The 23,764-nt window shown below is 63.5% G+C and overlaps 2 protein-coding genes across 8 annotated transcripts in view; one reads left to right on the forward strand and one right to left on the reverse strand.

Annotated features, from left to right (window-relative positions):
• Positions 1–10,021, forward strand: part of TMEM94 (transmembrane protein 94) — a 34,260-nt gene extending 24,239 nt beyond the window's left edge. For 4 of the 7 annotated variants that reach the window (XM_045984181.1, XM_045984182.1, XM_045984177.1 and 1 more), the window contains 23 exons: positions 169–285; positions 641–697; positions 951–1,055; positions 1,197–1,355; positions 1,564–1,773; positions 2,212–2,521; positions 2,777–2,950; positions 3,309–3,411; positions 3,532–3,749; positions 4,689–4,870; positions 4,961–5,099; positions 5,338–5,453; positions 5,585–5,684; positions 6,008–6,116; positions 6,302–6,491; positions 6,710–6,787; positions 7,073–7,158; positions 7,438–7,519; positions 7,762–7,910; positions 8,005–8,099; positions 8,220–8,313; positions 8,488–8,658; positions 8,838–10,021. In XM_045984181.1, the coding sequence (XP_045840137.1) occupies positions 169–285; positions 641–697; positions 951–1,055; positions 1,197–1,355; positions 1,564–1,773; positions 2,212–2,521; positions 2,777–2,950; positions 3,309–3,411; positions 3,532–3,749; positions 4,689–4,870; positions 4,961–5,099; positions 5,338–5,453; positions 5,585–5,684; positions 6,008–6,116; positions 6,302–6,491; positions 6,710–6,787; positions 7,073–7,158; positions 7,438–7,519; positions 7,762–7,910; positions 8,005–8,099; positions 8,220–8,313; positions 8,488–8,658; positions 8,838–8,910 (3,117 nt within the window). In that variant the 3' untranslated portion in view covers positions 8,911–10,021. The remainder of the gene's footprint in view (positions 1–168; positions 286–640; positions 698–950; positions 1,056–1,196; positions 1,356–1,563; positions 1,774–2,211; positions 2,522–2,776; positions 2,951–3,308; positions 3,412–3,531; positions 3,750–4,688; positions 4,871–4,960; positions 5,100–5,337; positions 5,454–5,584; positions 5,685–6,007; positions 6,117–6,301; positions 6,492–6,709; positions 6,788–7,072; positions 7,159–7,437; positions 7,520–7,761; positions 7,911–8,004; positions 8,100–8,219; positions 8,314–8,487; positions 8,659–8,837) is intronic. The other 3 variants (XM_045984178.1, XM_045984183.1, XM_045984179.1) reach the window with 2 other exon arrangements.
• CASKIN2 (CASK interacting protein 2) lies at positions 9,831–23,592 on the reverse strand. The gene is made up of 21 exons (XM_045984184.1): positions 23,455–23,592; positions 22,124–22,270; positions 21,769–21,882; positions 17,611–17,662; positions 16,985–17,082; positions 16,442–16,587; positions 16,254–16,349; positions 16,006–16,136; positions 15,722–15,830; positions 15,282–15,390; positions 14,952–15,046; positions 14,233–14,494; positions 13,992–14,113; positions 13,831–13,891; positions 13,660–13,751; positions 13,395–13,505; positions 13,204–13,305; positions 12,975–13,113; positions 11,334–12,809; positions 11,020–11,242; positions 9,831–10,649 (listed from the first exon to the last, which is right to left on the reverse strand). Exons 3-21 carry the CDS (start codon positions 21,860–21,862, stop codon positions 10,559–10,561), a joined length of 3,609 nt encoding a protein of 1,202 aa, XP_045840140.1. The 5' UTR covers positions 21,863–21,882; positions 22,124–22,270; positions 23,455–23,592; the 3' UTR covers positions 9,831–10,558.
• Between the last annotated feature and the right edge of the window lie 172 nt (positions 23,593–23,764).

A 23,764-nucleotide genomic window follows, 5' to 3' on the forward strand; every position in this document is an offset into this window, starting at 1 on the left:
GCCCAGGGGTCACAGCTGGAGGATGCCTGCTCCCCTTCTTTTCCTGCACTGGACAGCTGTCCCCTTCTACTCAGGGAATGGCTTCGGGGCTGGGGAAGGCCTCCGTCCCTCCCTCTCCGCAGGCCAGTGGCTCTTTGAGAGGCCTCAGTGCGGTTCATGCTTCCGCAGGTCAATGGCGTCCTGCCCATCCTGCCCCTGCTCTTTCCAGTCCTCTGGGTCCTGGCAACCGCCTGCGGAGAAGCTCGGGTCCTGGCCCAGATGAGCAAGGCCTCCCCCAGCTCCCTGGTAGGTTGTTCCAAGGCATCATGGGGACAGCACAAAAAGGAAAAAATTGGGAGCCAAAAGAGGGTGTCAGCTGGGGCCCAGCGACTGGGCGCTGAGGTCCAGCCCTGCTGTGGGCCCCTCTCCCCGGCACAGGCAGGCCCCGAGCTGTTCTCCATGTGGAGGAGCCTCCAGGCTGGGCCGTGTGAGGCAGGGGTCGTCCATGCTCGCGTTCAGCAGACATGGGGGGATTCAGGAACGGCCCGGGTGTCCTTCATCAAAGGCGCCGGAAGCCCTGCTGGTGGGGGGCCCCCACCCTTGCAGCTTGGAGGCCTGCGTGAGGATGCCTCCCTGAGCCGGTGCCCTCTTCTCGGTGCAGCTGGCCAAGTTCTCGGAGGATACTCTCAGCAGCTATACCGAAGCCGTCTCCTCTCAGGTACACTCACCTGGGACACCTTCTGCCCCAGGCCCTTGGAGCTGCCAACCTGAGCTCCCTCAAGCTGGCCCTTTCTGGAACCCTGAGGCTCCCCTATTTTATGGCCTCGGAGCCTCCTGTCTCATGTGGGCAGTGCGCTCTGCCCAGGCCAGTGCCTCTCCACCCCGACTTCCTGGTGTCCCCGGACTGTGTCCTCTGCCGGCCCCTGAGGCTCCCTCCAGGGAAATAACATGGACTTCGTCTCTCCCACCAGGAAATGCTGCGCTGCATTTGGGGGCATTTCCTGCGGGTGATCCAAGGGACGTCGCCGACACTGAGCCATAGCTCCAGCCTGCTGCACAGCCTGGGCTCGGTCACGGTGAGGGCGGGCCCTGCGGGAGGACCCCCGCCCCCGCTGGCCGGCTGCCTGGCTGTGTCCAGGCGCCTGCTGCCACTTGAACGGACTCTAGCAGGTTGGGGAATGCCAGGCCCCCTCCCCAACCCCCATCTCTCCCTGCAGGTTCTGTGCTGTGTGGACAAACAGGGGATCCTGTCGTGGCCAAACCCCAGCCCAGAGACTGTGCTGTTCTTTAGTGGGAAGGTGGAGCCGCCACACAGCAGCCACGAGGACCTTACCGATGACCTGTCCACCCGCTCCTTCTGCCATCCTGAGGAAGAGGTAGGGCCGGCTCCCAGGGACCCCGCTCCGGGCTGGCCAGTGACCTCAGGGAGGGCGAGGCTGGGAGGGCGAAGGAAGGCTCCAGCACCGTTAGGATCTGCTTCTCAGCCGTTCATGCAGAGCCTCCGCCTCAGAACTGCCCTGCCTCCCTGGCCTGTGGTAGCCAGCGGGACCCCAGTCCGAGGCCTGTGCTCCTTGTTCTCCTCAGCCCCACGAACGAGATGCCCTCCTGGCTGGGCCTCTGAACGCTTCCCTGCACCTTTCCAATGAGCAGGAGCGTGGCGACTGGCTGGGTGATGGTCCTAAGCCCCCTGAATTCTACTCTCACCACAAAGCCCACGGCCGCAGCAAACACCCGTCCGGCTCCAACGTGAGCTTCAGCCGGAACACAGAGGGCGGGGAGGAAGAGACTGGCAAGGTGAGAGCAGCGCGGGGTGTCCTGGCCTCCCCCACCGTAGGGGCCAAGGGGGGCAGCCTGTCCCGGGTGGATGAAGCCGTAGGTACAGATGCAGAGGCCTCCGTTCCCAGGCCTCGGGGCTCGGCCAGGCAGGACGGCCTCCTGAGGCCTCATCCAGGGCCCTGGGGCCCTCGCAGGAGGGAAACCCCTCTGGGTCTTGCAGATGGTGACTGGTTGGGGCAAGGCCCTTCTGGTCACGACCTTCTGAAGGCAGAAGGCTGGCGGCTCCCTCCCTGCCCTGTGTGTCCTCCTCTCGGGCGCTGCCATCGCTGGGCAGAGCTACCAGAAGCAGCCGAACCCCAGCAGGGACCGGGAAAGGGTTTCCGGGAGGGATGGGAAGGAGGTGCCTTCTCCCCAGCTGAGGCTCCCCTCTCCCCTCCCCGCTCCCCTGTGACCCAGCCTGGGCTGGAGGGCGAGCCGTACGAAGCGGAGGACTTCGTGTGTGACTACCACCTGGAGATGCTGAGCCTGTCCCAGGACCAGCAGAACCCCTCCTGCATCCAGTTCGATGACTCCAACTGGCAGCTGCACCTCACGTCCCTGAAGCCCCTGGGCCTCAACGTGCTGCTGAACCTCTGCAACGCCGGCGTCACCGAGCGGCTGTGCCGCTTCTCCGACCACCTGTGCAACATCGCGCTGCAGGAGAGCCACAGCGCCGTCCTGCCCGTGCACGTGCCCTGGGGCCTCTGCGAGCTCGCCCGCCTCATAGGTGCGCTGGCCCCCCACTCTGAGCAGACCGCTGCCGCAGGCCTTTGCGGGGAGCCCCGTCAGCCCTGTTGGCTTCCCTCCAGCCCCTGGAAGAGAGCCCCATTCGACAGTGCTTCCTAGTTTGGGAGAATAACCAAGGCGGAAAGGGGGAAAGAACCAGCCTAGCCCGATGGGGGTTCTCTCCCTGCAAGGGAGGGAGGTGCAGGTGCCACGGGCTTCCTCCCGACACCCCGAGTTGCCATCCCTCCCCCTGCAGGCTTCACCCCTGGGGCCAAGGAGCTCTTCCAACAGGAGAACCACCTTGCCCTCTACCGCCTCCCCAGTGCCGAGATGGTGAAGGAGACCTCGCTGGGGAGGCTGTCCTGTGTCACCAAGCGGCGCCCCCCGCTCAGCCATATGATCAGTCTCTTCATCAAGGACACCACCACCAGTGAGCCTTCCAGGCTTGGCCAGCATCAGGCCAGACCTTTTCCCGGAGCTTGGCGGGGCAGGACTTCTTTTAGGTGTCCCTTTTTTAAGGGGGCCTGGGCAGAGGAGCACTAGACTGCTTCCAGAGCCTTCCACAGATGTGGCAGGGATTGGATTTGGGGACTGGTGCTGGGGTGGCCGTGGCCACAGGGGTTGAGGACTGTCTGAGGGCCCACAAGCCCACACAGGCCTGGGGCATTCTACTCCCCAGGGGCTCCCTAGCGCCCTTCTCAAGGATAGCAGGGTGTTAATTGAGGCGGGAGTGAGAGGCGGCAGTGACTTGGGGCGCTCATGGTTCAGCCGCGTCCTCCCCGCCTCAGGCACAGAGCAGATGCTGTCCCACGGCACAGCTGACGTGGTCTTAGAGGCCTGCACAGACTTCTGGGATGGGGCAGACATCTACCCTCTCTCCGGTTCTGACAGGTAGGTGAGGAAGCGCGCCTCGTGCTGATGGCGGGTAGCCCCGGCCATCTGCCCGCCTGACTCACAAGCAGGGGGCACCTCAGGGCCACTCGCCTCACCTTTGCCCTGCTTCCTTGGCAGAAAGAAAGTGCTGGATTTTTACCAGCGAGCCTGCTTGTCTGGTTACTGCTCTGCCTTCGCCTACAAGCCCATGAGCTGCTCCCTGTCCTCTCAGCTCAACGGCAAGTGCATCGAGCTGGTACAGGCGCCTGGCCAGAGCAGCATCTTCACCGTGTGTGAGCTGCCCAGCACCGTCCCCATCAAGCTGAGCACGCGCCGCAACAGCTGGAGCTCGGACGGTACCGGGCGCGTCCGTCCCGGGGGAGGGGGTGGCATGGTGGGGAGGGCTCCCGGAGGGCCGTGAAATCCATCAGAGTGGAGGGAACTGGGGGCTCGCTGGACCTGGAGCATCGAGGTGGCGCTCGCTGTCTGGTGGCGTGGACAAGACCCTTAGCCATCTCACGGGCACCCAGGTGCTCGTTCTGCCTCCTCCCAGGTTCCTACTGACACTTGGTGCGATAGCAAAGGGCTTTCTTTGGAAGTCATAAAGCAGCAGTGTTTATAGGCCATTAGTCTTTTTTTTTTTTTTTAAAGATTTTATTTATTTATTTGACAGAGATCACAAGTAGGCAGAGAGAGACGGGGTTGGGGGGGGGGGGAAGCAGGCTCCCCGCCAAGCAGAGATCCCGATATGGGGCTCGATCCCAGGACCCTGAGATCATGACCCGAGCCGAAGGCAGTGGCCTAACCCGCTGAGCCACCCAGGCGCGCCGAGACCATTAGTCTTATTTGATCAGACAAAAAGGCCAGGTCGCAGTGCTGCTGGAACAGAGGGACTCAGAGCCACCCCACCTCTCCCCATGCGACCAAACAGATAGACTCTTATGACCCAAAGACCATGAACTGAGGCCATGGCTGAGAGTGAGGGCAGCTCCCCACCCTCCCCAGCCCTGGACCAGGGCCGGGCTCTGTCATTCCTCCTAGGGTCATCACCTGACTGACGAGTACCTTTCATTGTCTTTTCTCCTGTGTCTGTTGGCTCCTCTGTGTCTTGGCTGTGTGTGCATGTGTGTGTGTGTGTGTGTGTGTGTGTGTGTGTGTGTGTGTGTGTGGTCCCCTGGGGCCCACATGCTCATTGATTTGGGTGTGGCGTCTGTGTGTGTGGCCTGGGCTGCCTCCTGGAATCTGCTGGTTCCTGGGTGTCCCGGCTGGGCTTTGTGCCTTGTGCCTACCTGAAGAAGGGATCGGGGAGGTGCTGGAGAAGGAAGACTGCATGCAGGCCCTGAGCGGCCAGATCTTCATGGGCATGGTGTCCTCCCAGTACCAGGCCCGGCTGGACATCGTGCGTCTCATCGACGGGCTGGTCAATGCATGCATCCGCTTCGTCTACTTCTCTTTGGAGGATGAGCTCAAAAGCAAGGTAGGGGAGAGCCACCCCCCTCTGCCTCCACTGACCCTTTCTCCCGTGGGCTCGTGGGCCCGTCTGTTCACCGGCATCTTTCTCGTGCAGGTATTTGCAGAAAAGATGGGTCTGGAGACAGGCTGGAACTGCCACATCTCCCTGACGCCCAACGGTGACATGCCCGGCTCTGAGATCCCCCCCTCCAGCCCTAGCCATGCTGGCTCCCTGCATGACGACCTGAACCAGGGTGAGGGCGCGGGTTTGGGGCAGGGACGAGGTGGGTGTGGGCGGTTCTAGAAGGAGCCTCCATAGATCCTCCTGAGAAGTATGTTCCCTTGGAAAATGGCCCTCGTCTCCCTGCGGTAACAACAGCTGAGAGTGGAGGAGAGGAGACTGGAAGCAGGAAGTTCTCTGCTGTCTTCAGGGCAAGAAAAGGCCCCCAGAAGGCTGACTCCAAGGTGAAGGACAGGTTTTCATCCCCACAGTGTCCCGAGATGATGCGGAAGGGCTCCTTCTGATGGAGGAGGAGGGTCACTCGGACCTCATTAGCTTCCAGCCCACGGACAGCGACCTCCCCAGCTTCTTGGAGGACTGCAACCGGGTAGGATGGCAGGGCCCATGCCCCTTGGCCCTCCGAGGTAGCTGACTGGCCGGCCCAGAGAAGGGAGGGAGAGAGGGAGGGAGGGAGCCTTCTCCCGACCCTGCGGCTACCGACATGTCTGCTCTGTCCAGGCCAAGCTGCCACGCGGCATCCACCAGGTGCGTCCCCACCTGCAGAACATCGACAACGTGCCTCTGCTCGTACCGCTGTTCACCGACTGTACCCCCGAGAGTGAGTCCCGTTCCCACAGCTACTGAGGAGGCCCAGGCTCCCGGTGGGCTCCACGGGAGAGTCCCGTGCAGGCGGCTGAGCGACCCGAGCTGGGAAGAGCCGGGGAAACACAGTGGGCTGGAGCTGCGGGCGTGCCCTTTCTAGCGAGTCGGAAGGGACAGCAGTGACATGATACTCACGTGCTTGAGGGGAGGACGGTCCCCAAAGCGGGCCCTGCTCCCCCCACCCCATCTCCTGTTCTCCTACCCTGTGGGTCTCTGCCCAGAGCCTCACACAGGGCTCCAGGCGCCTGACTCTTGTGCTCCCCGACTCTGCCCTCTCAGCCATGTGTGAGATGATCAAGATCATGCAGGAATATGGGGAGGTGACCTGCTGCCTGGGCAGCTCTGCCAATCTAAGGAACAGTTGCCTTTTTCTCCAGAGTGACATCAGGTCAGGAGGACGCCCGAGCGTGGGGGCTCGCGTGGGGCTGGGGCACATTCCGTGGCTGATCTTGCTAGGGTTGGGACCAACGGACTGAGCACGGTGGGGAGAGAGGGAGTGGGTGCTCGCCTCCTCCCATGGGATGTGGGATGTTTGCAGAGTGTAGCTGATGGCTTTCCCCCTCCACTGAGCAGCATTGCCCTGGATCCCCTGTACCCATCCCGCTGCTCCTGGGAGACCTTTGGTTATGCCACCAGCACCAGCATGGCCCAGGCCTCGGATGGCCTTTCTCCCCTCCAGCTCTCGGGGCAGCTCAACAGCCTGCCCTGCTCCCTGACCTTCCGCCAGGAGGAGACCATCAGCATCATCCGGCTCATTGAGCAGGTGGGGGCTTGGGCTGGCACAGCGGGCAGGGAAGGGAGGGCTGCGCGGAGTGGGCAGGAATGACACAGGCTCCGTCTGGGCTCCCAGGGGCTGATCTCCCTCCCAGAGAGGCTCAGTGGCCTCCACCCTTTCCTAGCCGGAGCCTCGGGGGCATCTGGCTCTTGGCTGAGATTTGTCAGCTGTCAGCCCGGCCACACTCTGTCCCTCCCGCTCCCTAGGCGCGGCACGCCACCTACGGCGTTCGCAAGTGCTTCCTCTTCCTGCTGCAGTGCCAGCTGACGCTCGTGGTCGTCCAGGTGAGCGGAGGCCTGCCCTGGCACCGGCCTCCCCACCCGCTCCTCCACTCAAGGCCCAGCCGAGAGTCGGGGGCAGTTGGCTGGGAGGATGCGGCACGGCCTAGGGGGGCCCTGGCCTCTGTGGAACCCCTGGGCCTTTGGAGCTGATCCATCAGCAGGATAGCGGCCCCTGGGGCCCCGGCTCCTCTGGGCATCTGTCTGGGCACAGGGCAAGGCAGCCGCGGGGCTCCTGGCATCCTACTATTGGCCAGAGCCTAATCCTGCTTCCTGGCTCTGCTGGTCTAGTTCCTGTCTTGCCTGGTTCAGCTGCCGCCGCTGCTGAGCACCACGGACATCCTGTGGCTGTCCTGCTTTTGCTACCCTCTGCTCAGGTGAGAGTTATGCCATCCGTCCTGGTCCAGGCGGGCGGGGCTGGGACGGCACCGAGCAGCTCCAAGGAGGCCAGGTCCCACAAGACCTGCTCAGTGCTCATGACCCCCTGGCACAGGAGACGCTGTGGGAGGGGGGAAGGCCAGGGGGACTCTCCCTTGTCTTGTCCCGTCTCCCCCTAGGCCTGCCCTCACTCCCAAAACTCCCTAAAGGCTTCCCACATGGGAATTGACGGACAGAAGGTCACAGTCCCCAGCCTTCATCAAGTCCCCCCTTTTCAGCATCTCTCTGCTGGGGAAGCCCCCCCACAGTTCCATCATGTCTATGGCCACAGGGAAGAACCTTCAGTCCATTCCTAAGAAGGTAAGCAACGTGGAGCCCTGTGGGCCTGGGCCTTTGCCGAGGAACGTGGGTGCCGAGGGGGCCGAGCCTTGGGGGAGAGATGGGGCTTCGGTCAGGACTTCCCTCAGCCAAAGGCGAGGTGGCTGTCCAGAGCTGGGAAGGATCCTCTCCCCACCGGGCCTACCCAGTTCCCAAAGAGCCTGCGGAGCCCCGGGCCGGGGGGGGGCGCCCCGGGGGTGACGGGCCTCCCTGCGCTTCCGCAGACCCAGCACTACTTCCTGCTCTGCTTCTGGCTCAAGTTCAGCCTCACTGTCAGCTCGTGCCTCGTCTGCTTTGGCTTCACGCTGCAGAGCTTCTGCGACAGCTCCCGGGCCCGCAACCTCACCAACTGCTCGTCCATCATGCTGCCCAGGTGCGGCCTGCCCTGGCCCCCCCCGCCCCCCCCCCGCCCCCGCCCGCTTTCCCGGGGCCCAGCGTGGGGCTGAGTCCACCCCTTGCTTTGGCAGTGGTGCCGACACAGCTCCCGCCTGGTTTGACGACTTTGCCAACGGGCTGCTGACGGCTCAGAAGCTCACCGCCGCCCTGATCGTCCTGCACACGGGTGAGCGGCTCCCCGGGAGGGGCTGGTGGGGGCTGGAGGGTCGCCCCGGGGGTAAGGCCTCGGGTTGGGGTGGGGTGTCTGACGTGCCCTCCCCCCCCCCACTGACCCCGTTTTCTCCAGTCTTCATTTCCATCACCCACGTGCATCGCACCAAGCCCCTGTGGCGAAAGAGCCCCTTGACCAACCTCTGGTGGGCCGTGACCGTGCCCGTGGTGTGAGTACCTGCGGATGGATGTGGGGGAGGGGCCTCTGGCAGAACCGGAGTTGGAAATCCTGCTTCAGGGGGCTGAGCCGGAGGTCGGACCGTGCCCTCCTTGAGCTACTTGTACTGAGAACGGCAGGGAAGGAAGCCAGAAGGCTCACATGGGGCTGCCGCCTCTCCCTGCAGCCTGCTGGGCCAGGTGGTCCAGACGGCGGTGGACCTGCAGCTGTGGACGGACAGGGACAGCCCTGTCCACTTTGGCCTGGACGACGTGCCTCTGCTGACATGGCTCCTGGGCTGCCTGTCCCTGGTCCTTGTGGTGGTGACCAACGAGGTCGTGAAGCTGCATGAGATTCGGTGAGCCACCAACGGGGCACTCCCTCTGGGCTCAGGCTCGTTCCTTAGGCCTGTGACCTCCAGGCCACGGCTCCCCCGCTTGCCTCCGCTGCCTGGACTTCCCTTCTCCTCTGGGGTCCTACCCTGTCCCCGGTCTGGGCTCCTGCTCTAACCTGGGCTCTTACTTCCTGCCCCACCAGGGTCCGGGTTCGCTACCAGAAGCGGCAGAAACTGCAATTTGAGACGAAGCTGGGCATGAACTCCCCCTTCTGAGCCATCGGCCACATGGTCCTCATTGCCCTGGTCCTGGGGCTAAAGCCAGACCTGTTTCTGAGTCTGGGGAGTTGGTATCATGAATGTTTCAGGGTTTCCTCTCACACCCCATGGCACGGGAGGCCCAGCTTTGCATCCGACCCAGCTGTCAAACTGACCCCCGGGACTTACTGTGGAGGAGCTGGTGAGCCGTGGCCTTGGCATCAGGACGGTCTGGTCTTGAATGTACAACCTAGTGCACTTAGCAGAGGGGCCCTTAGCCTCCGCCACCCGAGGACTGCCCCCTTTAAGGTCTCTTAGCCCAGGGCCCTCTGCTCTCGGGTCTCCAAGCAGAGCCATGAACCAGGTGGGGCCAGGACCTAAGTGGCAACAGCCATGGGAGGTGCAGACAGGCCTGTGCGGAAGGCAGCAGCCTCCCTGCACCCCGCCTGTCTTCCTGGGGTAGGGGTCTGGAGGTGGTCGAGTACTTCCCCTCCCTCCCTTTGTGAGGGAGCCTCACGCTCAGACCTGAAGATGCAGACCCCCTGCCTTGCTCTGGCGCCTCTCCCTGTGCCCGCCTTCAAGCTGGCCTGGCACGTCCGTCTTGGGGACACGGCCCAGGTTTCCTTTTGGCCCTGTGCCCTAGTTCTCCTTGTGAGAATGTTTTTACTGGTGTATATTTTTTACTGGAAATGAGCCTTTTAGGAATGAATGTAGACTGGTTTGTATTAAAACTTGTAAACTGCTTAAGAGAAATCTGTGGCTGGTCCATGAGGCAGCCACTCAGGGGCCTGCCCAAGGCTCTGGCCAGTGAGATTGCCCCGAAGGGAGGGGAGGGCCCAAGCCTTGCTCCCTCCCCACTGGTAGGAGCTCTCCGGCCTGGCCTAGGCGAGAACCCTGGGCTCAGAGGTCCGTGGCACAGATCCAAACACACAGCCGGATCACGTGGAATGACACTTTCATTGGGGTTAGTTGGGATAAGAGGTTAATAGTTACAGAGCGGGGCCTGGGCCACCCAGATCAGGCTTCCAGCCCCGAGGCGAGCCGTGCGCACTCTCGCCGCGGTCCGCAGCCCCCATCGCCCGTGTCCTCTCAGGTGGTTATAGATAGAATAAATTTCATTTAAAATATATGCATTTCTCTCTGCTTAAAAAATAACATTTACAGTTGAAAAGGTTTGGACTTTGGGGATCTGTGAATCCCACTGGCCCCACCCCCCACCACCTTTGCCTCACTGAGGGCAGGCGGGGGCAGGAGCAGGGGCGGGCGGCCACCACCGCGGAGACCAGGCCCCTGGCCGCTTATTTACATGTCCCGTGAACACCTGTGTGGAGCCGGTCAGACACACAGCCTTCCCCAGCCTCCGCGTGTGCCCGGACAGCCCGGCAGGTGCCAAGAGGTCCTCGGCACTGGACCCTGGAGGTGGGGGAGGGCAGAGGGAGCCCCCCAGGAGCCCGGCCGCCACCTTTGTGAAGCTCTTGCCAGGGTCCCTGTCCGCAGGCCAGGGCTGTCTCGCCAGGTTACACACCGGGAGGAGCTTCCACTGAGATGTCAGCTTCCGCCTTCCGGGGAGACGACCCCGGCTCAGACAGCACGAGCTTCTGTGCGAGGGTTCGAAGGCCGCGGGCGCTGCCGGTCGTGAGGGGCGCGGCTGAAGGCCACCAGGGGCTCAGTCCAGCATGGCGTCCAGCTGGTTGGCCAGGGCGTCAAACATGGTGCTGATGTCATCCAGAATGTGCTTGGTGGACGTGCCGGGAGGCCTGCGGTGGGGGGAGGAGAGGGTCAGAGCGGAAACTGGGCCGTGGGCGGGCAGGGGCTGCGCCTGCGTTCCTGGCCGGTGCCAAGCACCTGGTGTGCGTCTTCTCCCGGCCCTTACGTGAGGGTGCTCGGGCTCACGTGCTTCTCAGTGGCAGCCACCAGGATCCCCCACAGGTCAGATGTGGGTGACTTCAGAGCCCAGGCTCCTCCCATTCCAGTAAGGGTCGTCCCAGCCTCAGGATCGGCCTGCTCTCCCCGTCCCCACCGACATTCCCAGGACCCGGGGAAGAGAAGTTGGGGGGAGCTGTTCCTGCACTACAGGCCTCTCCCTCCCCGCCCGGCGCCCGGCACCCGGCACCCGGCACCCCTCACCCCTCTCGCTCCTCAGCGCCGATGCTCTTCTCCGCCGCCCTCAGCGCAGCTGCCAGGGACGAGCTGGTCTGTTCCAGCCTCTGCTGGGCCCGGCCAGAGCCCGCAGCCCCAGTGCTCTCGGGCCTCGGAGGAGGCACAGGGCGGGGGCCAAGCCGGGGAGCCAGCTTAGGGCCAGAAAATGCCAGCTGGGTGCAGGCCACAGACACAGGCTTGGGGGCCGTTCCTGCAGAGACAAAAAGGTTGGCTGTGACTCAAGAGGGGCTGGACAGGACCCTTGGAGACGACACCCCCCTCCCGCGGGCCCCGCCTCGTACCTGCACCGGGCACCTTGATGAGGGCTGCAGGAGAAGCAGGGGGCTCCGTCTCCCCAGGCCGCCCGCCACCTGTCGAGTTTTCCAGAGCAGGCCCGGGGCTGGGGGCCACAGTGGGCTGGGCTGGGAGGCCGGGAGAAAGAGGCGCCGGAGCTCCCTGAGTCGGAAGGCTGCTGGGGTCAGGCCGGGGAGGGCTGGGAGCCGCTGAGGAGGAGGGCTCGTCAGGGGGCTGGGAGGGCACGGAGGCGGAGGCGCGGGGTGTAGCACCGGCCACCCCGAAGGCCAGAAGGGCCGTCTGCAGCGGCTCTCTCTCCCGGCACTTGGGCCTCCGCTTAACAGTGTCTGACTCTGTGAGGTTGAAATCCAGGCCAGCGGGCACAGGTGCCTCCCGGGATGGGGGTCCCGCTGGCTTCGGCCGCTGTTTGATGGTCAGGTTTCCCTCCTCCGCAAACGGGAGTCCCTCCCCTGAGCTGCCCCGAGATGGGGGCGTCCCCTCCGGCCCTGGTTCTTCCTCCTCTGTGTCCGACACGGGGCCAGCTGGGGCGGGCGGGCCGGGGGGCTCCGAGGGCCCGGCCGGTTCACTCAGTGTTCGCCTTCGGGGCCCAGAGGCCCCCTCCTTAGGTCCCGGGCTCCCATCTACAGGAGGAGGCTCCGTGGTGGGGCCAGAGACAGAGCTGAGGCGCTTAGGGGGTGGGGGTGGCGGGCCTTTGCGCCGGGCACGGAGGGCGAAGGACTGGCTGCGGGGAGCCCCTCGCGCTGGGGTCGGGCTAGGGCTGGTCCGCGCTAGGGCACTGCGTCCCGGTCGCCGGGTGAGGGTGGCGTAGCTGCCCAAGGCACTGCCCACTGGCCCTTCGGCCTCCCCCTCTGCTTCCCCGTCCTCAGGGCCAGGGCGGCTCAGGCTGTGGGACCGGCGCTTGGGCCGAGGTGGGTCCAGAGGGGTGGCAGGGGGACCAGCCAAGTACGAGAAGGCACGAGGTGCGCCAGGAGGCGGCCCTGGGGCTGGGCTGGAGGGTGAGCCCTGGGGATACATAAACACGTAAGGGGGGGGGCCCTGGCCAGGAAGTGGGGAACAAAGCTTAGGGGGCCGCTCTGTGCCCTCTGGAAGGTTCCTCTCCTGTGGGGTCCCGGGGTCTCCGCCACTGGGCTGGGGGGCAGGCTGTTCCTGTGAATGACCGGACCCTCGTGACCGTGCTCCAATGCTCTCCTGGCTGGGGGAGCGGGCCAGGGGCAGGGGGAGGGGCTCAGGGCCACCCCCTGCCATGGCTGCCTGCAGCTCTGGGCTTAGCTCGCTGCCCTGGAAGGTGAGGAGGCGTGGGCCAGCTGCAGCCGGACCGTCCCCATTCTCCAGCCCCTCGATAGCCATCAGCTCTGGGCCTCTGGCGAGCCGGCGGCCGCCCTCCACTGGGGCCTCCCCCTGCAGTAGGCCCCGTCGGAGCTCGGCTAGCCGCTTCACTCCCAGCATGAGCTTCTTCTGATGACCTGAGAGGGGAGGGGTAGAGGCCACGGGGTCAGCTGGGGCTGCAAAGGGCCGCCCCAGTCCCTCTGGGCCCCCATGCTCCCTCCCGGGCTTGAACCCTGAACTGTTTCAGAGCCCCTTGGAGGCACTCGGGGGGCCCGGGCAGGAGGCCCCAGGGCAGTTCTCACCGAGCTTGTTGACGCCGATCTCCTGCAGCTCCTCCCACGTGAGGTCGGCCACCAGCCCCATGGAGTCGTAGCCGCTGCTCACCAGGTGCTTGTGGTACTGCGGCAGCCCCAGCGCACACAGCCACTCCCGCAGGTCCACCTGGAAAAGGACGCCGGCCTCAGTGCCCCGGCGAGGAAGGGCCCCGATGGCCATAGCTGAGGCTGGGAGCCGGGGCTGGCCCCTGCTTACCGGGATGTAGTTGGGCAGCCACTCGGCGATGCTGAGCTGTGCGATCTCCGAGGCGATCTTCTTCCTGTGGCCAGGCTTGGTCACGCCGATGGCTGTCAGGTCCTGCCACACAGACTCGTGCCATCAGGCCCCCCGACCCCCCAGCCACCCCCCCGCTGGGCCCTCTGCCGCCCTCCTGCCGTGGCACCTACCTCGGGAGTCATCCGGCTGATGGTTGGCACGTCGTAGCCGGCCTGCAGAAAGTGGGCGGTGTAACCTTCCAGCTGGAACTCACTGAGCCAGTTATGAATGGCCTGGGCATCCTGCGGCACGGGGGCAGAGGCCGAAGTTCACAGAGCAGCGTGTGCTGAGGCAGAGCCGAGGCTGCGGCCCTGCCTCCCCTGGGTGCCCGGCCTGAGGCCCGTCCACAGCCCCGCACCCCCGGGGCCGCAGCCCACTTCCGGGCAGAGCTCTCACCTTCCCCTCCAGCAGCTGCTCCGGCCTCACGTCCCGGGCGAAGAGCTGTTCCCCAGAGCGGTAGTTGGCCAGAGGGCAGTGGCTCAGGTTGTCTTCAGGAGGGAGAGAGAGAGGGAATCAGGAGTGGCACACTAGAGGCGTGTCTACCCAGGTACCACGTACCCCTCCTACCTGTCAGGGATGGGGGGTGCAGTCCCGGCGGCACCTGGTCCTCTCCCGTGGAAGGCAGCGGCTAGAGACAGGGAAGGAGCGACTCAGCACGTGGGGAGCTGAGAGCAGCAGGGACGGCTCTGCCCCGCTCCCCACGCCCCCTCCCTCCTCCTCCCTCCCACCTGGGCGTTCTCGATCAGAAGGCCAGTGCCATGGCCGTTGGTGCCCTCGGAACTCTGCCCGCTGCCAGCACTGCGGATGCTGCCCGCGCTGCCCTCGCTGCCCACGCTATTCCTGTCACCTGCTGCAGGGGCACAAGCAAAGGGGTGAGAGCCCCAGTTGGCCCCGCCAACAGCTGACTGGCAGCTTGCCACAGCCAGACGCCCACCCCAGTGCCCAGCACTGCCCTCTGGGAGGGCGTACCTGGGCTGTCTGGGCTGAGGCCCACCCGAGGGAGCTGGCCATAGGTCAAAGGGTGTAGGGGGTCCTCAGCAGGGGGCTGCGGTGTCCGAGAGAAGCCTGGGCGTAAGGGGGTGGGGGCCGATGGGAGGCGGGGTGCGAGGACGCCCACCCGCTTGCTGACCACCTCCACGATGCCTGGAGGGAAGTAGCCCACACGGTCCGTGCCCCGCTGGCTCTCATGGATGTGGCCCTTCCAGCGGCCGTCGGGATGCTGTTCCAGCACCTGGGGCAGACGAGGCATTGGGGAGATGATGACAGCCATCACTTCCCGCCCCAGACAAGGGCAGGCAGCCAGCCCTATAGCCACCGTCCAGCTCCTCCTCTCCCCACGAGCAGCTGATGCCTGAGGGCACCCACAGCTCTGCCCTTCCTACCGGCCTCTAGCCCAGTCCTCGGCGTGCCTCCTGGGCATACACACGAGAGTCCCGGCGTCAGCCTGGGTTCAAATCCCAATGCTGCTGTTTGCCGTGGGTTCTCAGGCAAAACACTTTAATTTCTCTATGACTCAGTTTCGTCATGCCCAGAAAGGAAACAGTTAAATAGCACCTTCTTTACCCAGGGCGGGAGGAAGTCAGTAAGAGTGTACATAAAGACCTCAGCAGGTGCCCACGCAAGTGACAGCAATCGCAAGTGACAGCAATCGTCGGTGCTAGCAAAGGACGCCCGCACTGGGTCCTCACCGTGATGACGTCCCCTGCGCGGACGTTGAGGGCAGTGGGATCGTGGAGATTCCAAAAATCCTTGAGTGCCCGGACCTTCAGGATCCCCGAGGCCTCTGAGAGAAAAGGCAGGGCAGGGCATCATCTGAGGGTCCCTAGGGTATCTTCCCACCCGTCCTGTCCCCTTCACAACCCTCCTCCAGGTTCCTGTGGCCGCAGTCCCCTGACCCGCCCTGGTTTGGGAGCGTGACATCTTGGTCCGGGGACACTGTTCCCGCCTCCCTTCCTAGTCCCCACCGGGAGTGGCTCCGACACCCAACCTGGGCGGGGTCTTCTCTCACGCACACTCACCCCGCAGGAGCTGCTTGATTTCGCGGCTGGCCTGGGAGGTGGTGAACTGATTCACGATGTCCAGCGCCGTCTGGTTATACGTGTTCCGAATGTTCACGTCCACCCCGCCCTGGGAGCCCAATGCAGCGTGAGCAGGCACGAAGCGCTCTGCTTGCCATCTCCCCCAATCCTCACCACCACCGGGAGGTGAACAGTGAATACCGTTTTCAACTTTTACAGGTGGACAAACGGAAGCTCAGAGATAGGATCGAGGATGAGCTCAAGGTCACTCGACTGGCGAGAGGCAGAACCAGGGCTGGAACCAGGTCTGTCTGCTCTCCAGCCACAAGGCCGCAGCGCACCCAAATGCTTGGTTGTCGGTGGAGACCCCCTCCCGTGCCTCCCCAGCTGTCCTCGGCGCAGCCCCCAGCGGGGGGAGGGGTGAAGGCGCCCACGCCCACCTCCAGGAGCAGCCGCACCACCTCTGTCTTGCCGTACAGTGCAGCCTCGTGTAGCGCCGTGCCCGTCTTGGTCTGGCGGTTGATCTCGATCCCAGCTCTCAGGAGCTGCCTGTGGATCGGGGCGGGGGGGGGGCAAGTCACAGGGGTGGTGGGGGGCAGGAGAGGAAGCAGATTGCCGGGGGCTGGGAGAGTGACCCAGAGCCAGAGAGAAGAGGGCAGGGCACCGATGGGACATCAGCCATTCCGCAGGAAGGGGATGAGGAAGTGGGGTGGGCAGTGGGTACCTGATGACCTCTCTGTGGCCATTCTTGGCAGCCAAGTGCAAGGGCGTGGTGTAGCTGGGGTCACAGGGGTCCTTGGCCTCACCCTCCAGCAGTGCCACACACAAGTGACTATTCAGCAGCAGCTGGGCCACCTGTGGCAAGCAGCGCCCAGACAGGACTTCCTCCTGAGATCCCCCGCCCCCGCCCCACAGCTGCCCAGGACCTAGTACCCCAAGTACTGGGTACTAAGTACTCCTAGTACCCCTCACCTTGAGCCGCCCAAACTCGCAGGCCAGATCCAGGGGCGTCTTCTTCGCCTTGTTGACCAGGCACGGGTTGGACTGATGCTGAAGGAGCATTTCTGACTGGGGTGGAGGAAGCTGAGTGAGGGGTCCGGCCGGGCCAGCCCCCTCCCCGCCGGCTCCGGCACCCCTCGCGGGCAGGCAGGCTCACGTACCACTTCATAGTGTCCGTACTGGGCGGCCAGATGCAGCGGGATCTGCCCGTCCAGAGAGGCGGCGTTGACGGCCGCGGAGGCGCGCAGAAGCAGCCGCACGGGCTCCAGCCGGCCCTGCCAGGCCGCATAGTGCAGCGGGCGCATGCCTGCAGAGGGGAAGGGGATCTGGGGATGTCCTGGGACGCTGCGGGGGCGGGCGAGGGCACTGGGCAGAGTCTGGAGTCACCCCAGCTGCAGGGGGAGGCAGATCCAAGGCGGGGGGGCTGCTGGTTCGGTCAGGGAAACGTCCGGTTGTGTGGGGCTGAAGTCAGAATCCCACCTGGCCCCCCCCATAGGGGATCTCAGGACGGGAAGGCAAGCTGAGCCTCCTCTGGATAACGGGGTATTTGGATAACGGGGCATCAGAACCACCCCCAGCTCCCCAGAAGGCCACGAAGATGAAAAAGAGCCAGGGATGCTATGCCGACACATATCAGCACGCTAGGATGGGGCGGGGCAGACTCTGACCACAGGGTGTGGCCAGGGGACACCCTGGGGTCTCACCATTGCTGTCCTTAATGTCGACGGTGGCCTGAGCCTCCAGCAGCAAGGCTATGAGCTCCAGGCTGCCCCCCAAGGCGGCATGGTGGAGAGCAGAGAATCTGGTGTGGCGGGACACAAGGGAGGGGTGTCCACTGAGTGGTCCCCCACCCCCCCAAATCCTGCTCCTCCACATCAGACCCGTCCCGGAGGCTGGCAGGGCTGAGTGACTTGCCCACTGTGCCCTTGCTCCCCCACCCTGCCAGCCCTGCCGTGGGAGTGCAGAGCAGCCAGCCCGCAGCATGAAAGGGCTCAGTGTCTGGGCTGAGAGGCCTGTTTGTCTGGCCTCCCCCCCCACAGCCAGCCCAGGGGAGGGGGCCGTGGGAGCAGGAGCCTCAGGGCTCCTACCCTCTGGGGAGAACAGGGGGCCTAGCAGGAATCTGACCCAGGAGGCCCCTCAGAGAGGCACCGGGCTCCCTCCCCTCACTCGAGGACAGCTCCACACGCAGGAGGGTGGGGAGGAACCAGAGCTCTCAGCAAACACAATTCAAGGGCCACGTTTGAGAGGGGAAGGGGCTCTAGGGGCCAGGTCTTCCCCTCCCCCCTCCCCCACCCCACAGCTCTCAAGAGGGGTATGGGCTCACGCTCACCCGTCAGCATCCTGGTAGTTGACATTGAGTCTCTTCGTGGAGCCGAGGAGCTCTGGGGGATGGGAGCACAGGGCATCAGGACACTCTAGAATGATCTGCCCCCACCTGCATCCTAACGAGTTCTCCCTCCCCACGATTCCCCAATCCAGCTGACCTCTTGGTGTGCAAGAAAGAGCCTGCCCCATGGCCCTTCGGCTGTCCTGTCCCTACAGCTCCTCACCCGGCCCACTAGCCCATCCGCTCCAGAGTGCCCAGCGCAGGAACCGCAGCAGGGGCCTGGCTTCCCCGGGCCCCCAGCCCGGCTTGTTTATAGAGCCAAAGGGGGCGGGAAAGGGGGGCACTGGCATGCATGCCCTCAGTGGACAGGCCCACGGGCGCATGGTTAGCATTCCTGCCTGAGCGGGCCAAGGAGAGTCGCATTGTCTCCCTGGGCCGAGGGGGCTGACGGAAGAGAGGAGAGGGGCACCAGATGCTGGAGGGGAGCAGGGCAGATGCCGGGGCTGGACTCAAGCTCGGGGACATCCCTGAGTGGAGCACAGTGAAGAAGGTGGCATCAGACAGACCTGCACACACCAGGCTGCGTGATCCTGAGCAAGGCACTTAGCCTGACGGGCTTAGTGTGCTCATCTGTAGAATGGGCCTGCTCACCAGGGGTGTGAGGATAATGCCTGACCCTTATCGGCACACCGCAGAGGGGGCCATCGCCCTTCGGCGCGCCTTACACGTTAGCCATTACCGTCCATGTGCTGTCCTCCAGCAAAACTGGTATAGCTCCCGCCCCCTGCCGCGGCTGCGGCTCCCGTCAGGGGAGTAACTGCTGATTCTGCACCCACATGCTCCCGGCAGAGAGGTCCACGCCCCACATAGAGGGCTCTCTGCTGGGTGATGGCCAGAGAAGCCAGGGGCACAGGCAGGACGCTGGTCCATCCCCCTGCTGGGGAGGGTGACGGGATTCAGGCAGGTGTGCTCCAGGTACCGGCCAGGGCACAGGAGGGGGCGGTCCTTAGTGAGTGTTGGGAGAGGAAGAGGAATGTCTGTCGCAGGCGCTGGTCTCCTGCTGGAACCCACCCCTGCTGGGAAGGAGGAGGCCTGGCTCAACCCAGGCTGGGCAGGGTGCCAAGCATGCTGGTCCAGGCCTGCCCTCCAGGCCCTAGTGGGCCCCTGAATACCCCAGCAAGACAGGGCCTCATTCCAGCAGGGAGGGATCAGCTCGGGAGTGAGGAGCATGGGATGGGGAGAGAGGGGACAGCTACATTTAGGACTGAGCCGAATTACACTACGTGCTACGGAGAAAAGGTAAATACAGAGCTGGGCAGTGATGGAGGGGCGAGGGCGTGGGGGCCGCTGGCAAGAAACAGGCCTCCCAGCCTTCCTCTAGCTCCCTTGGAAAGTCCTTGTCACACAGAGCCAGTTAGGGACGGAGAGGGGTTTTTAGGAGCAGCAAGTGTGTGGTTCCAAGTCTCCCCCTTACTGGCTGTGTGACCTTGGGCAGCCACAGGACCTCTGTGAGCAGCTCTGAGGACAACGAGGTCGGCAGGAAGGAGAAAGTCCCTCCACCTGCTGCCAGGCCTGGCCAGTCCGGGATGGGGCAGCTCCGCAGTGAGATACAGTCTCTCTGGGGAGTGGCAGGACAATGTGACAGGAGGGACAGACAGGAACAGGGGCAGGGCCAGGCTGGGTGGCTCTGTTCTTTCCAGAACAATGGCCGGAAAGGCGGTGGGGGAGAGAAGCTCAGAGTGACTGGGCTAGGGACCTTGGCTGGAGGGAGGAGGGTCCTGGTTCCTGGCAGCCGCTCCAGCCACTTCCCCTGCCGGGCAGCCTTCTTCCCGGCCTGGCTCTGGGGGTGGAAGGGTCGCTCCTGATTTAGGCTCAGGCAAAGGATGTGAGCTCACTGGGCCACCCTCAGCCCACTCCGTTTCCTCTGGCCAGAAAAGGAGACAGTTCGGAAAAGGGAGCAGGGGAGGGAGGGAGGGCAGGGGCAAGGCCAGGGCAACCGCGCCCTTCCCCTCCCAGCCACCTGCTCCCTCAAGAGAACCAGGGTGGGCAGGGAATGCCAACCCCCCAGGGACCAGAGAGCAAGTGCAGGAGGCTGAGGGAGCATCTCTCTTTGGCCAGCCAGAAGGCTCTAGCCACCTACCAGAAGGAAAAAGGGGAGCCCTGACACCTCCCTTTCCATCAGTTTCCTTTGCCCCCCTGTGACACGGAGCAGGAATTCCCGGCTTCCCTTCTGAGGACGGCTTTAGAGTCACCTGGAGAACTTTCTGATTCACAGGGTCTCAAAGATCTCTGTGACGATCCTAATTCTGCGGGGGACAGGGAATCTGCACTTTCAGAACAGCCACTAGGTAATTCTGATGGGCAGCCAAGTGGAGGAGCAGAGGGGAGAGGACAGGAACTTGACTCTGATCTGCCCCATAATGGCTGTGTGACCTTGGGCAACTTGCTAATCCCCTCTGAGTGTCAGTTTCTTTATCTGTAAAGCAGATACAGAAATACCAATTTCACGGGAAATCGAGGACTTAGGAAATTTCGTAAACTATAGGGTCTGCAAACATCCCCCTGTGATCTCCTTTCTGCTCCAGCTTTCCCTGCTTCTCCGAGGACTGGGAGGGGAGGTTCTGTGTCAAGGCTTCACAAGGAGTCCCAGGACCCTGTCACTCTGTGCCTCGTGCCTACACAATGTGCAAGTCCCCTTTGGGGCTGACGGAAGGAATCTCTTCCCCCCACACACATTTCCCCTGGGGCACGGGGCACCTTCCTGGAGCCTAGCTGTGAGGTTCCCGCCACCAGCGTCCAGACCCCACCTGCTTGCCCTCCTCTAGGGCCTCGCTATGAGGCCCCAGAACTGGGAGGCCAGCAGCAGCTCAACCAAGGCCCTACTAGGCACGTCGCCAAAAACAACACAGAGGTGAAGGGAGGAGGGGGAGTGGCTCCCACCCTTGGGCCTCCCGGGCCCTCCCAGGACCTTTTTGGCACCTTCCTTCCACTGTGCTCACCGGGTATCCACTTCCCCAGGGCACAGAGACCATATACCACCTGGCCTTCCTCCCGGCCGCAGCCAAGCTCCCATACCCTGGCTCTCCTGCCCTGGCGTACAGGTGGGTACACACACTTGTGCATGACTCCCAGGCCCTTCAAATCCATCCTCTGGCACCCCAAACACCCAGGTGTGGTTGAGGATAATAACTGTCTTCATGTAGTCAGGGGGGCCCCTTCCTGTGCACAGGGCCAAAGTGTGTCTTGAGGCTAGAGCCCCAGCACTCTGAGGGAACCCTCACTACCCCCAGCCCCAGTCTGGTGGCAGGAGCTACCTCATGTCCCTGCTGGTCTCGAAACTCAGGGGACAAATCCAGTGTCCTCCTAGGGCAGCTCAGAGAACTCAACCTTGAAGCCCAGAGGCTGGAGGTGGGGGGACAGCTCACCACAGAGGTACCCAAGAAATGGGGTTCAGGTGTGCCCACTCATGCATGGAGCCCCCACAACCCTGTCAAGGGTTTTGGAGAAACTTCTAGAAAGTTAGCTTTGGCCACACACACCCCCGGCGACGCAGGCAGCTAAGTCAAGGGGAAGGGGCTTTAGCAAGTGCTGAGATAGTGATGAACTTTGCTTTAAGCAGTAGAGCTCTTTTTAAAAGCTATCTTCTAGGCATCCCCATTAAGCCGTCATAAATGCACATGTGCTGTTGTTGAATTGGGGGATGGGGTTGGACCTGCTGCTATTCAGTCTTTCCCAACCCCGCTGCCAGAAATCTCCTGCTTCCAAAGAATACATCAGAAAAACCACCTGCTAAAAGCCACTCTGAGAGGGCAGGAATTTCAGTCTATTTTATCCACTGCTGCCACGTAATGGCCCGGTGCCTAGAACAAAGCCTGGCACACAGTCGGCGCTCAAAAAAACTCAAACGAGTGTATTTCAACCCATTCACTTTACGTGTGAGGAAACTGAGGCCCAGAGAGGCTAAGTGATTTGCCTAAGGATACACAGCAAAGGGTGACCCAACTTCCTCTGTGGCTGTCCCATAGAGGCATTCCTTACAGAACAGACAGTCCTCCCACCCCCAAATCCCCAGATCACAATGATCCCCGCCCAAGCCTCTCTCTGTAGCCTGAGCACTCAGGGCAGGGTCTCAGCTAGACAGTCACCCCACCAAGCACTCACTTGTCTTTGCGGCCTTGACCTTAGCCACCAGTTTCTGCACACCGGTCACATCTCCGTTCTTGACGGCGAGGATCAGGTCCTGTTCACGACCCATTCCGGTCCCTGGGCTGGGCTCTGGGATCAGGAGTCCAGGCAAGGGCAGGAAAACTTCAGGTCTAAGCCAAGGCGTCAGGGTGCCATGCCTTGGCCCGTCGGAGGGCCAGGTGTCCTGGGGAGGCGGGTCTGGTTTCCCAAGCAGTGGGCTTCTTGTTAGGCACTGAAGGGTACTCCCTCAAAGTGTTTCATGAGCAGCCACCACAAGCAGGAAAACTGATTTCTGAGGGGGTGGAGGCCACGTGGAAACCTGGACAGATACCTTCTTGCAGTGTCTGACGGCCCAGAGATGGACTGGGACTGGGCACGTGAATCTTCCCGGCGCAGCTCAGGAGCACCAATACCCACCCAGAGCGCAGTCAGCATTCCCTCCGGCCTCGGGACGCAGTAGTGGACAAGTCTCAGGAGTCTGGAAAAAGGGGCAGTGCCTCTGCTGAATGTGGGGCCAGGCCAGCGAGGGTCCCAGAAGCGGGGCTCAGAAGTGTAGGGCAGGGCTTCTAGGGAGCCCTCAAGCCACCCTCACTGCCCTTCGGAGTCAAGGAAGGGCCAAGCCACTCAAAGGGGGAAGACAGCTGCCAGGCATGCGAGGAGTATTTGGGGGGAGGCGATGACTTTCTGGGAGAGGGAGGCTGAGTCACTGAGGCCCCAGGGCACCTGGCAGCACCTCAACCTGGGGCAGGAGGGGCCCTGGCAGCACGACACACAGAGGCAGACTGGGCCAGCAGCCTGTTCTCCACAGCCCGGGGCTCTGACACCCACAGACAACTGGTGGGCCAAAAGGTGGGGCTTGGAAGGGTCACGCACAGGCAGACAGGCAAGGGTCACTCCCTGTGGAAGGTGCCTGCCCCAGACTCCTCCCAATCTAAGCTTTACTATAATAGCTGGATGCCCTAGCCCCAGGCTCTTTAAGTATTCAGAGCGCGGAGTGGGGAGCTTATAGCTCCCCATTTCTGGCAGGGGTCTGACTGCTGGACTGGGAGGCTTTACAGCACCTGTTGCTGACCCATCCTCACCCCTTGTGCGGGATGGGGAAGCAGCGGGGTGCAGAACAGAGACAATAGCTGGGGCGTGCTGGCAGAAGGGGCTGCCTGGCCCCCCAAGCCTGAACCTGAGGCCCGGAGCCCCGACTTCGCTGCAGAAAAGCTTACGTCAGTTCTCAGTGGCCAGGAATTTGTTGCCCGAGCCCTGTGGCATGAGACCCGTGCAGGCCTGGGGCCCTGGCTGGGGTCTCCTTACTCCTAGAACGTCCCAAGCCCAACCCGGATGGCACTCCTGCTCTTGCCCGCAGCCGACACAGGAGGAGGACGCCCCTGGTAGTGCTTGGGGTCGGGCTGGCTCCCCCGCCCCCCGGAATGCCCGTCCAGCGCCGCGCAATCCCCCAACCCAGCCCAACTCGGGCCGACCCGGGAAACAAAGCGGCGGGAGCGACCGGGAGAGCCGAGCGCCGGAGGGATTGATGCGGGAGGACGGAACAGGGGCGCGAAGAGGACGGAAGGAGCAGAGAGACGAAGGCTCCCGCCGATCTCGAAAGAAAAGTTAGTTTGTGCCCGCCCTCAAAGGTGCTGACCCCCCGCGCAGGCCCCGCAGTCTCACCTCTCCCAGCTGCCCCGCCGGGGGTCTGGCTGGCCCTGCTTGGTCCCTGGCACTCTGGACGGTGGCTCCCACTGCCCCCCTTACCCCCTTTCTCCTCCTTCTTCTCCTTTTCCAAGACCGGCTCGGCACCTCCCGCAGGAAATCCCGCCCCTCCCCCCTCCCTCCCGCCGGATCGGGAGCGGAGGGATTGTCCCGGCAGCGCGGTCGACCTGTCAGTCAGCGCCTGCGGCCCCGCCCCCACCCGTACCAGACCCCGCCCCCACCGCTCCCGTCCGGCCCCTTCACGCTGGCCGGGTCAGCGCATGCGCCC

This window comes from Meles meles, chromosome 18, assembly GCF_922984935.1.
Source record: "Meles meles chromosome 18, mMelMel3.1 paternal haplotype, whole genome shotgun sequence".
NCBI lineage: Eukaryota > Metazoa > Chordata > Mammalia > Carnivora > Mustelidae > Meles > Meles meles.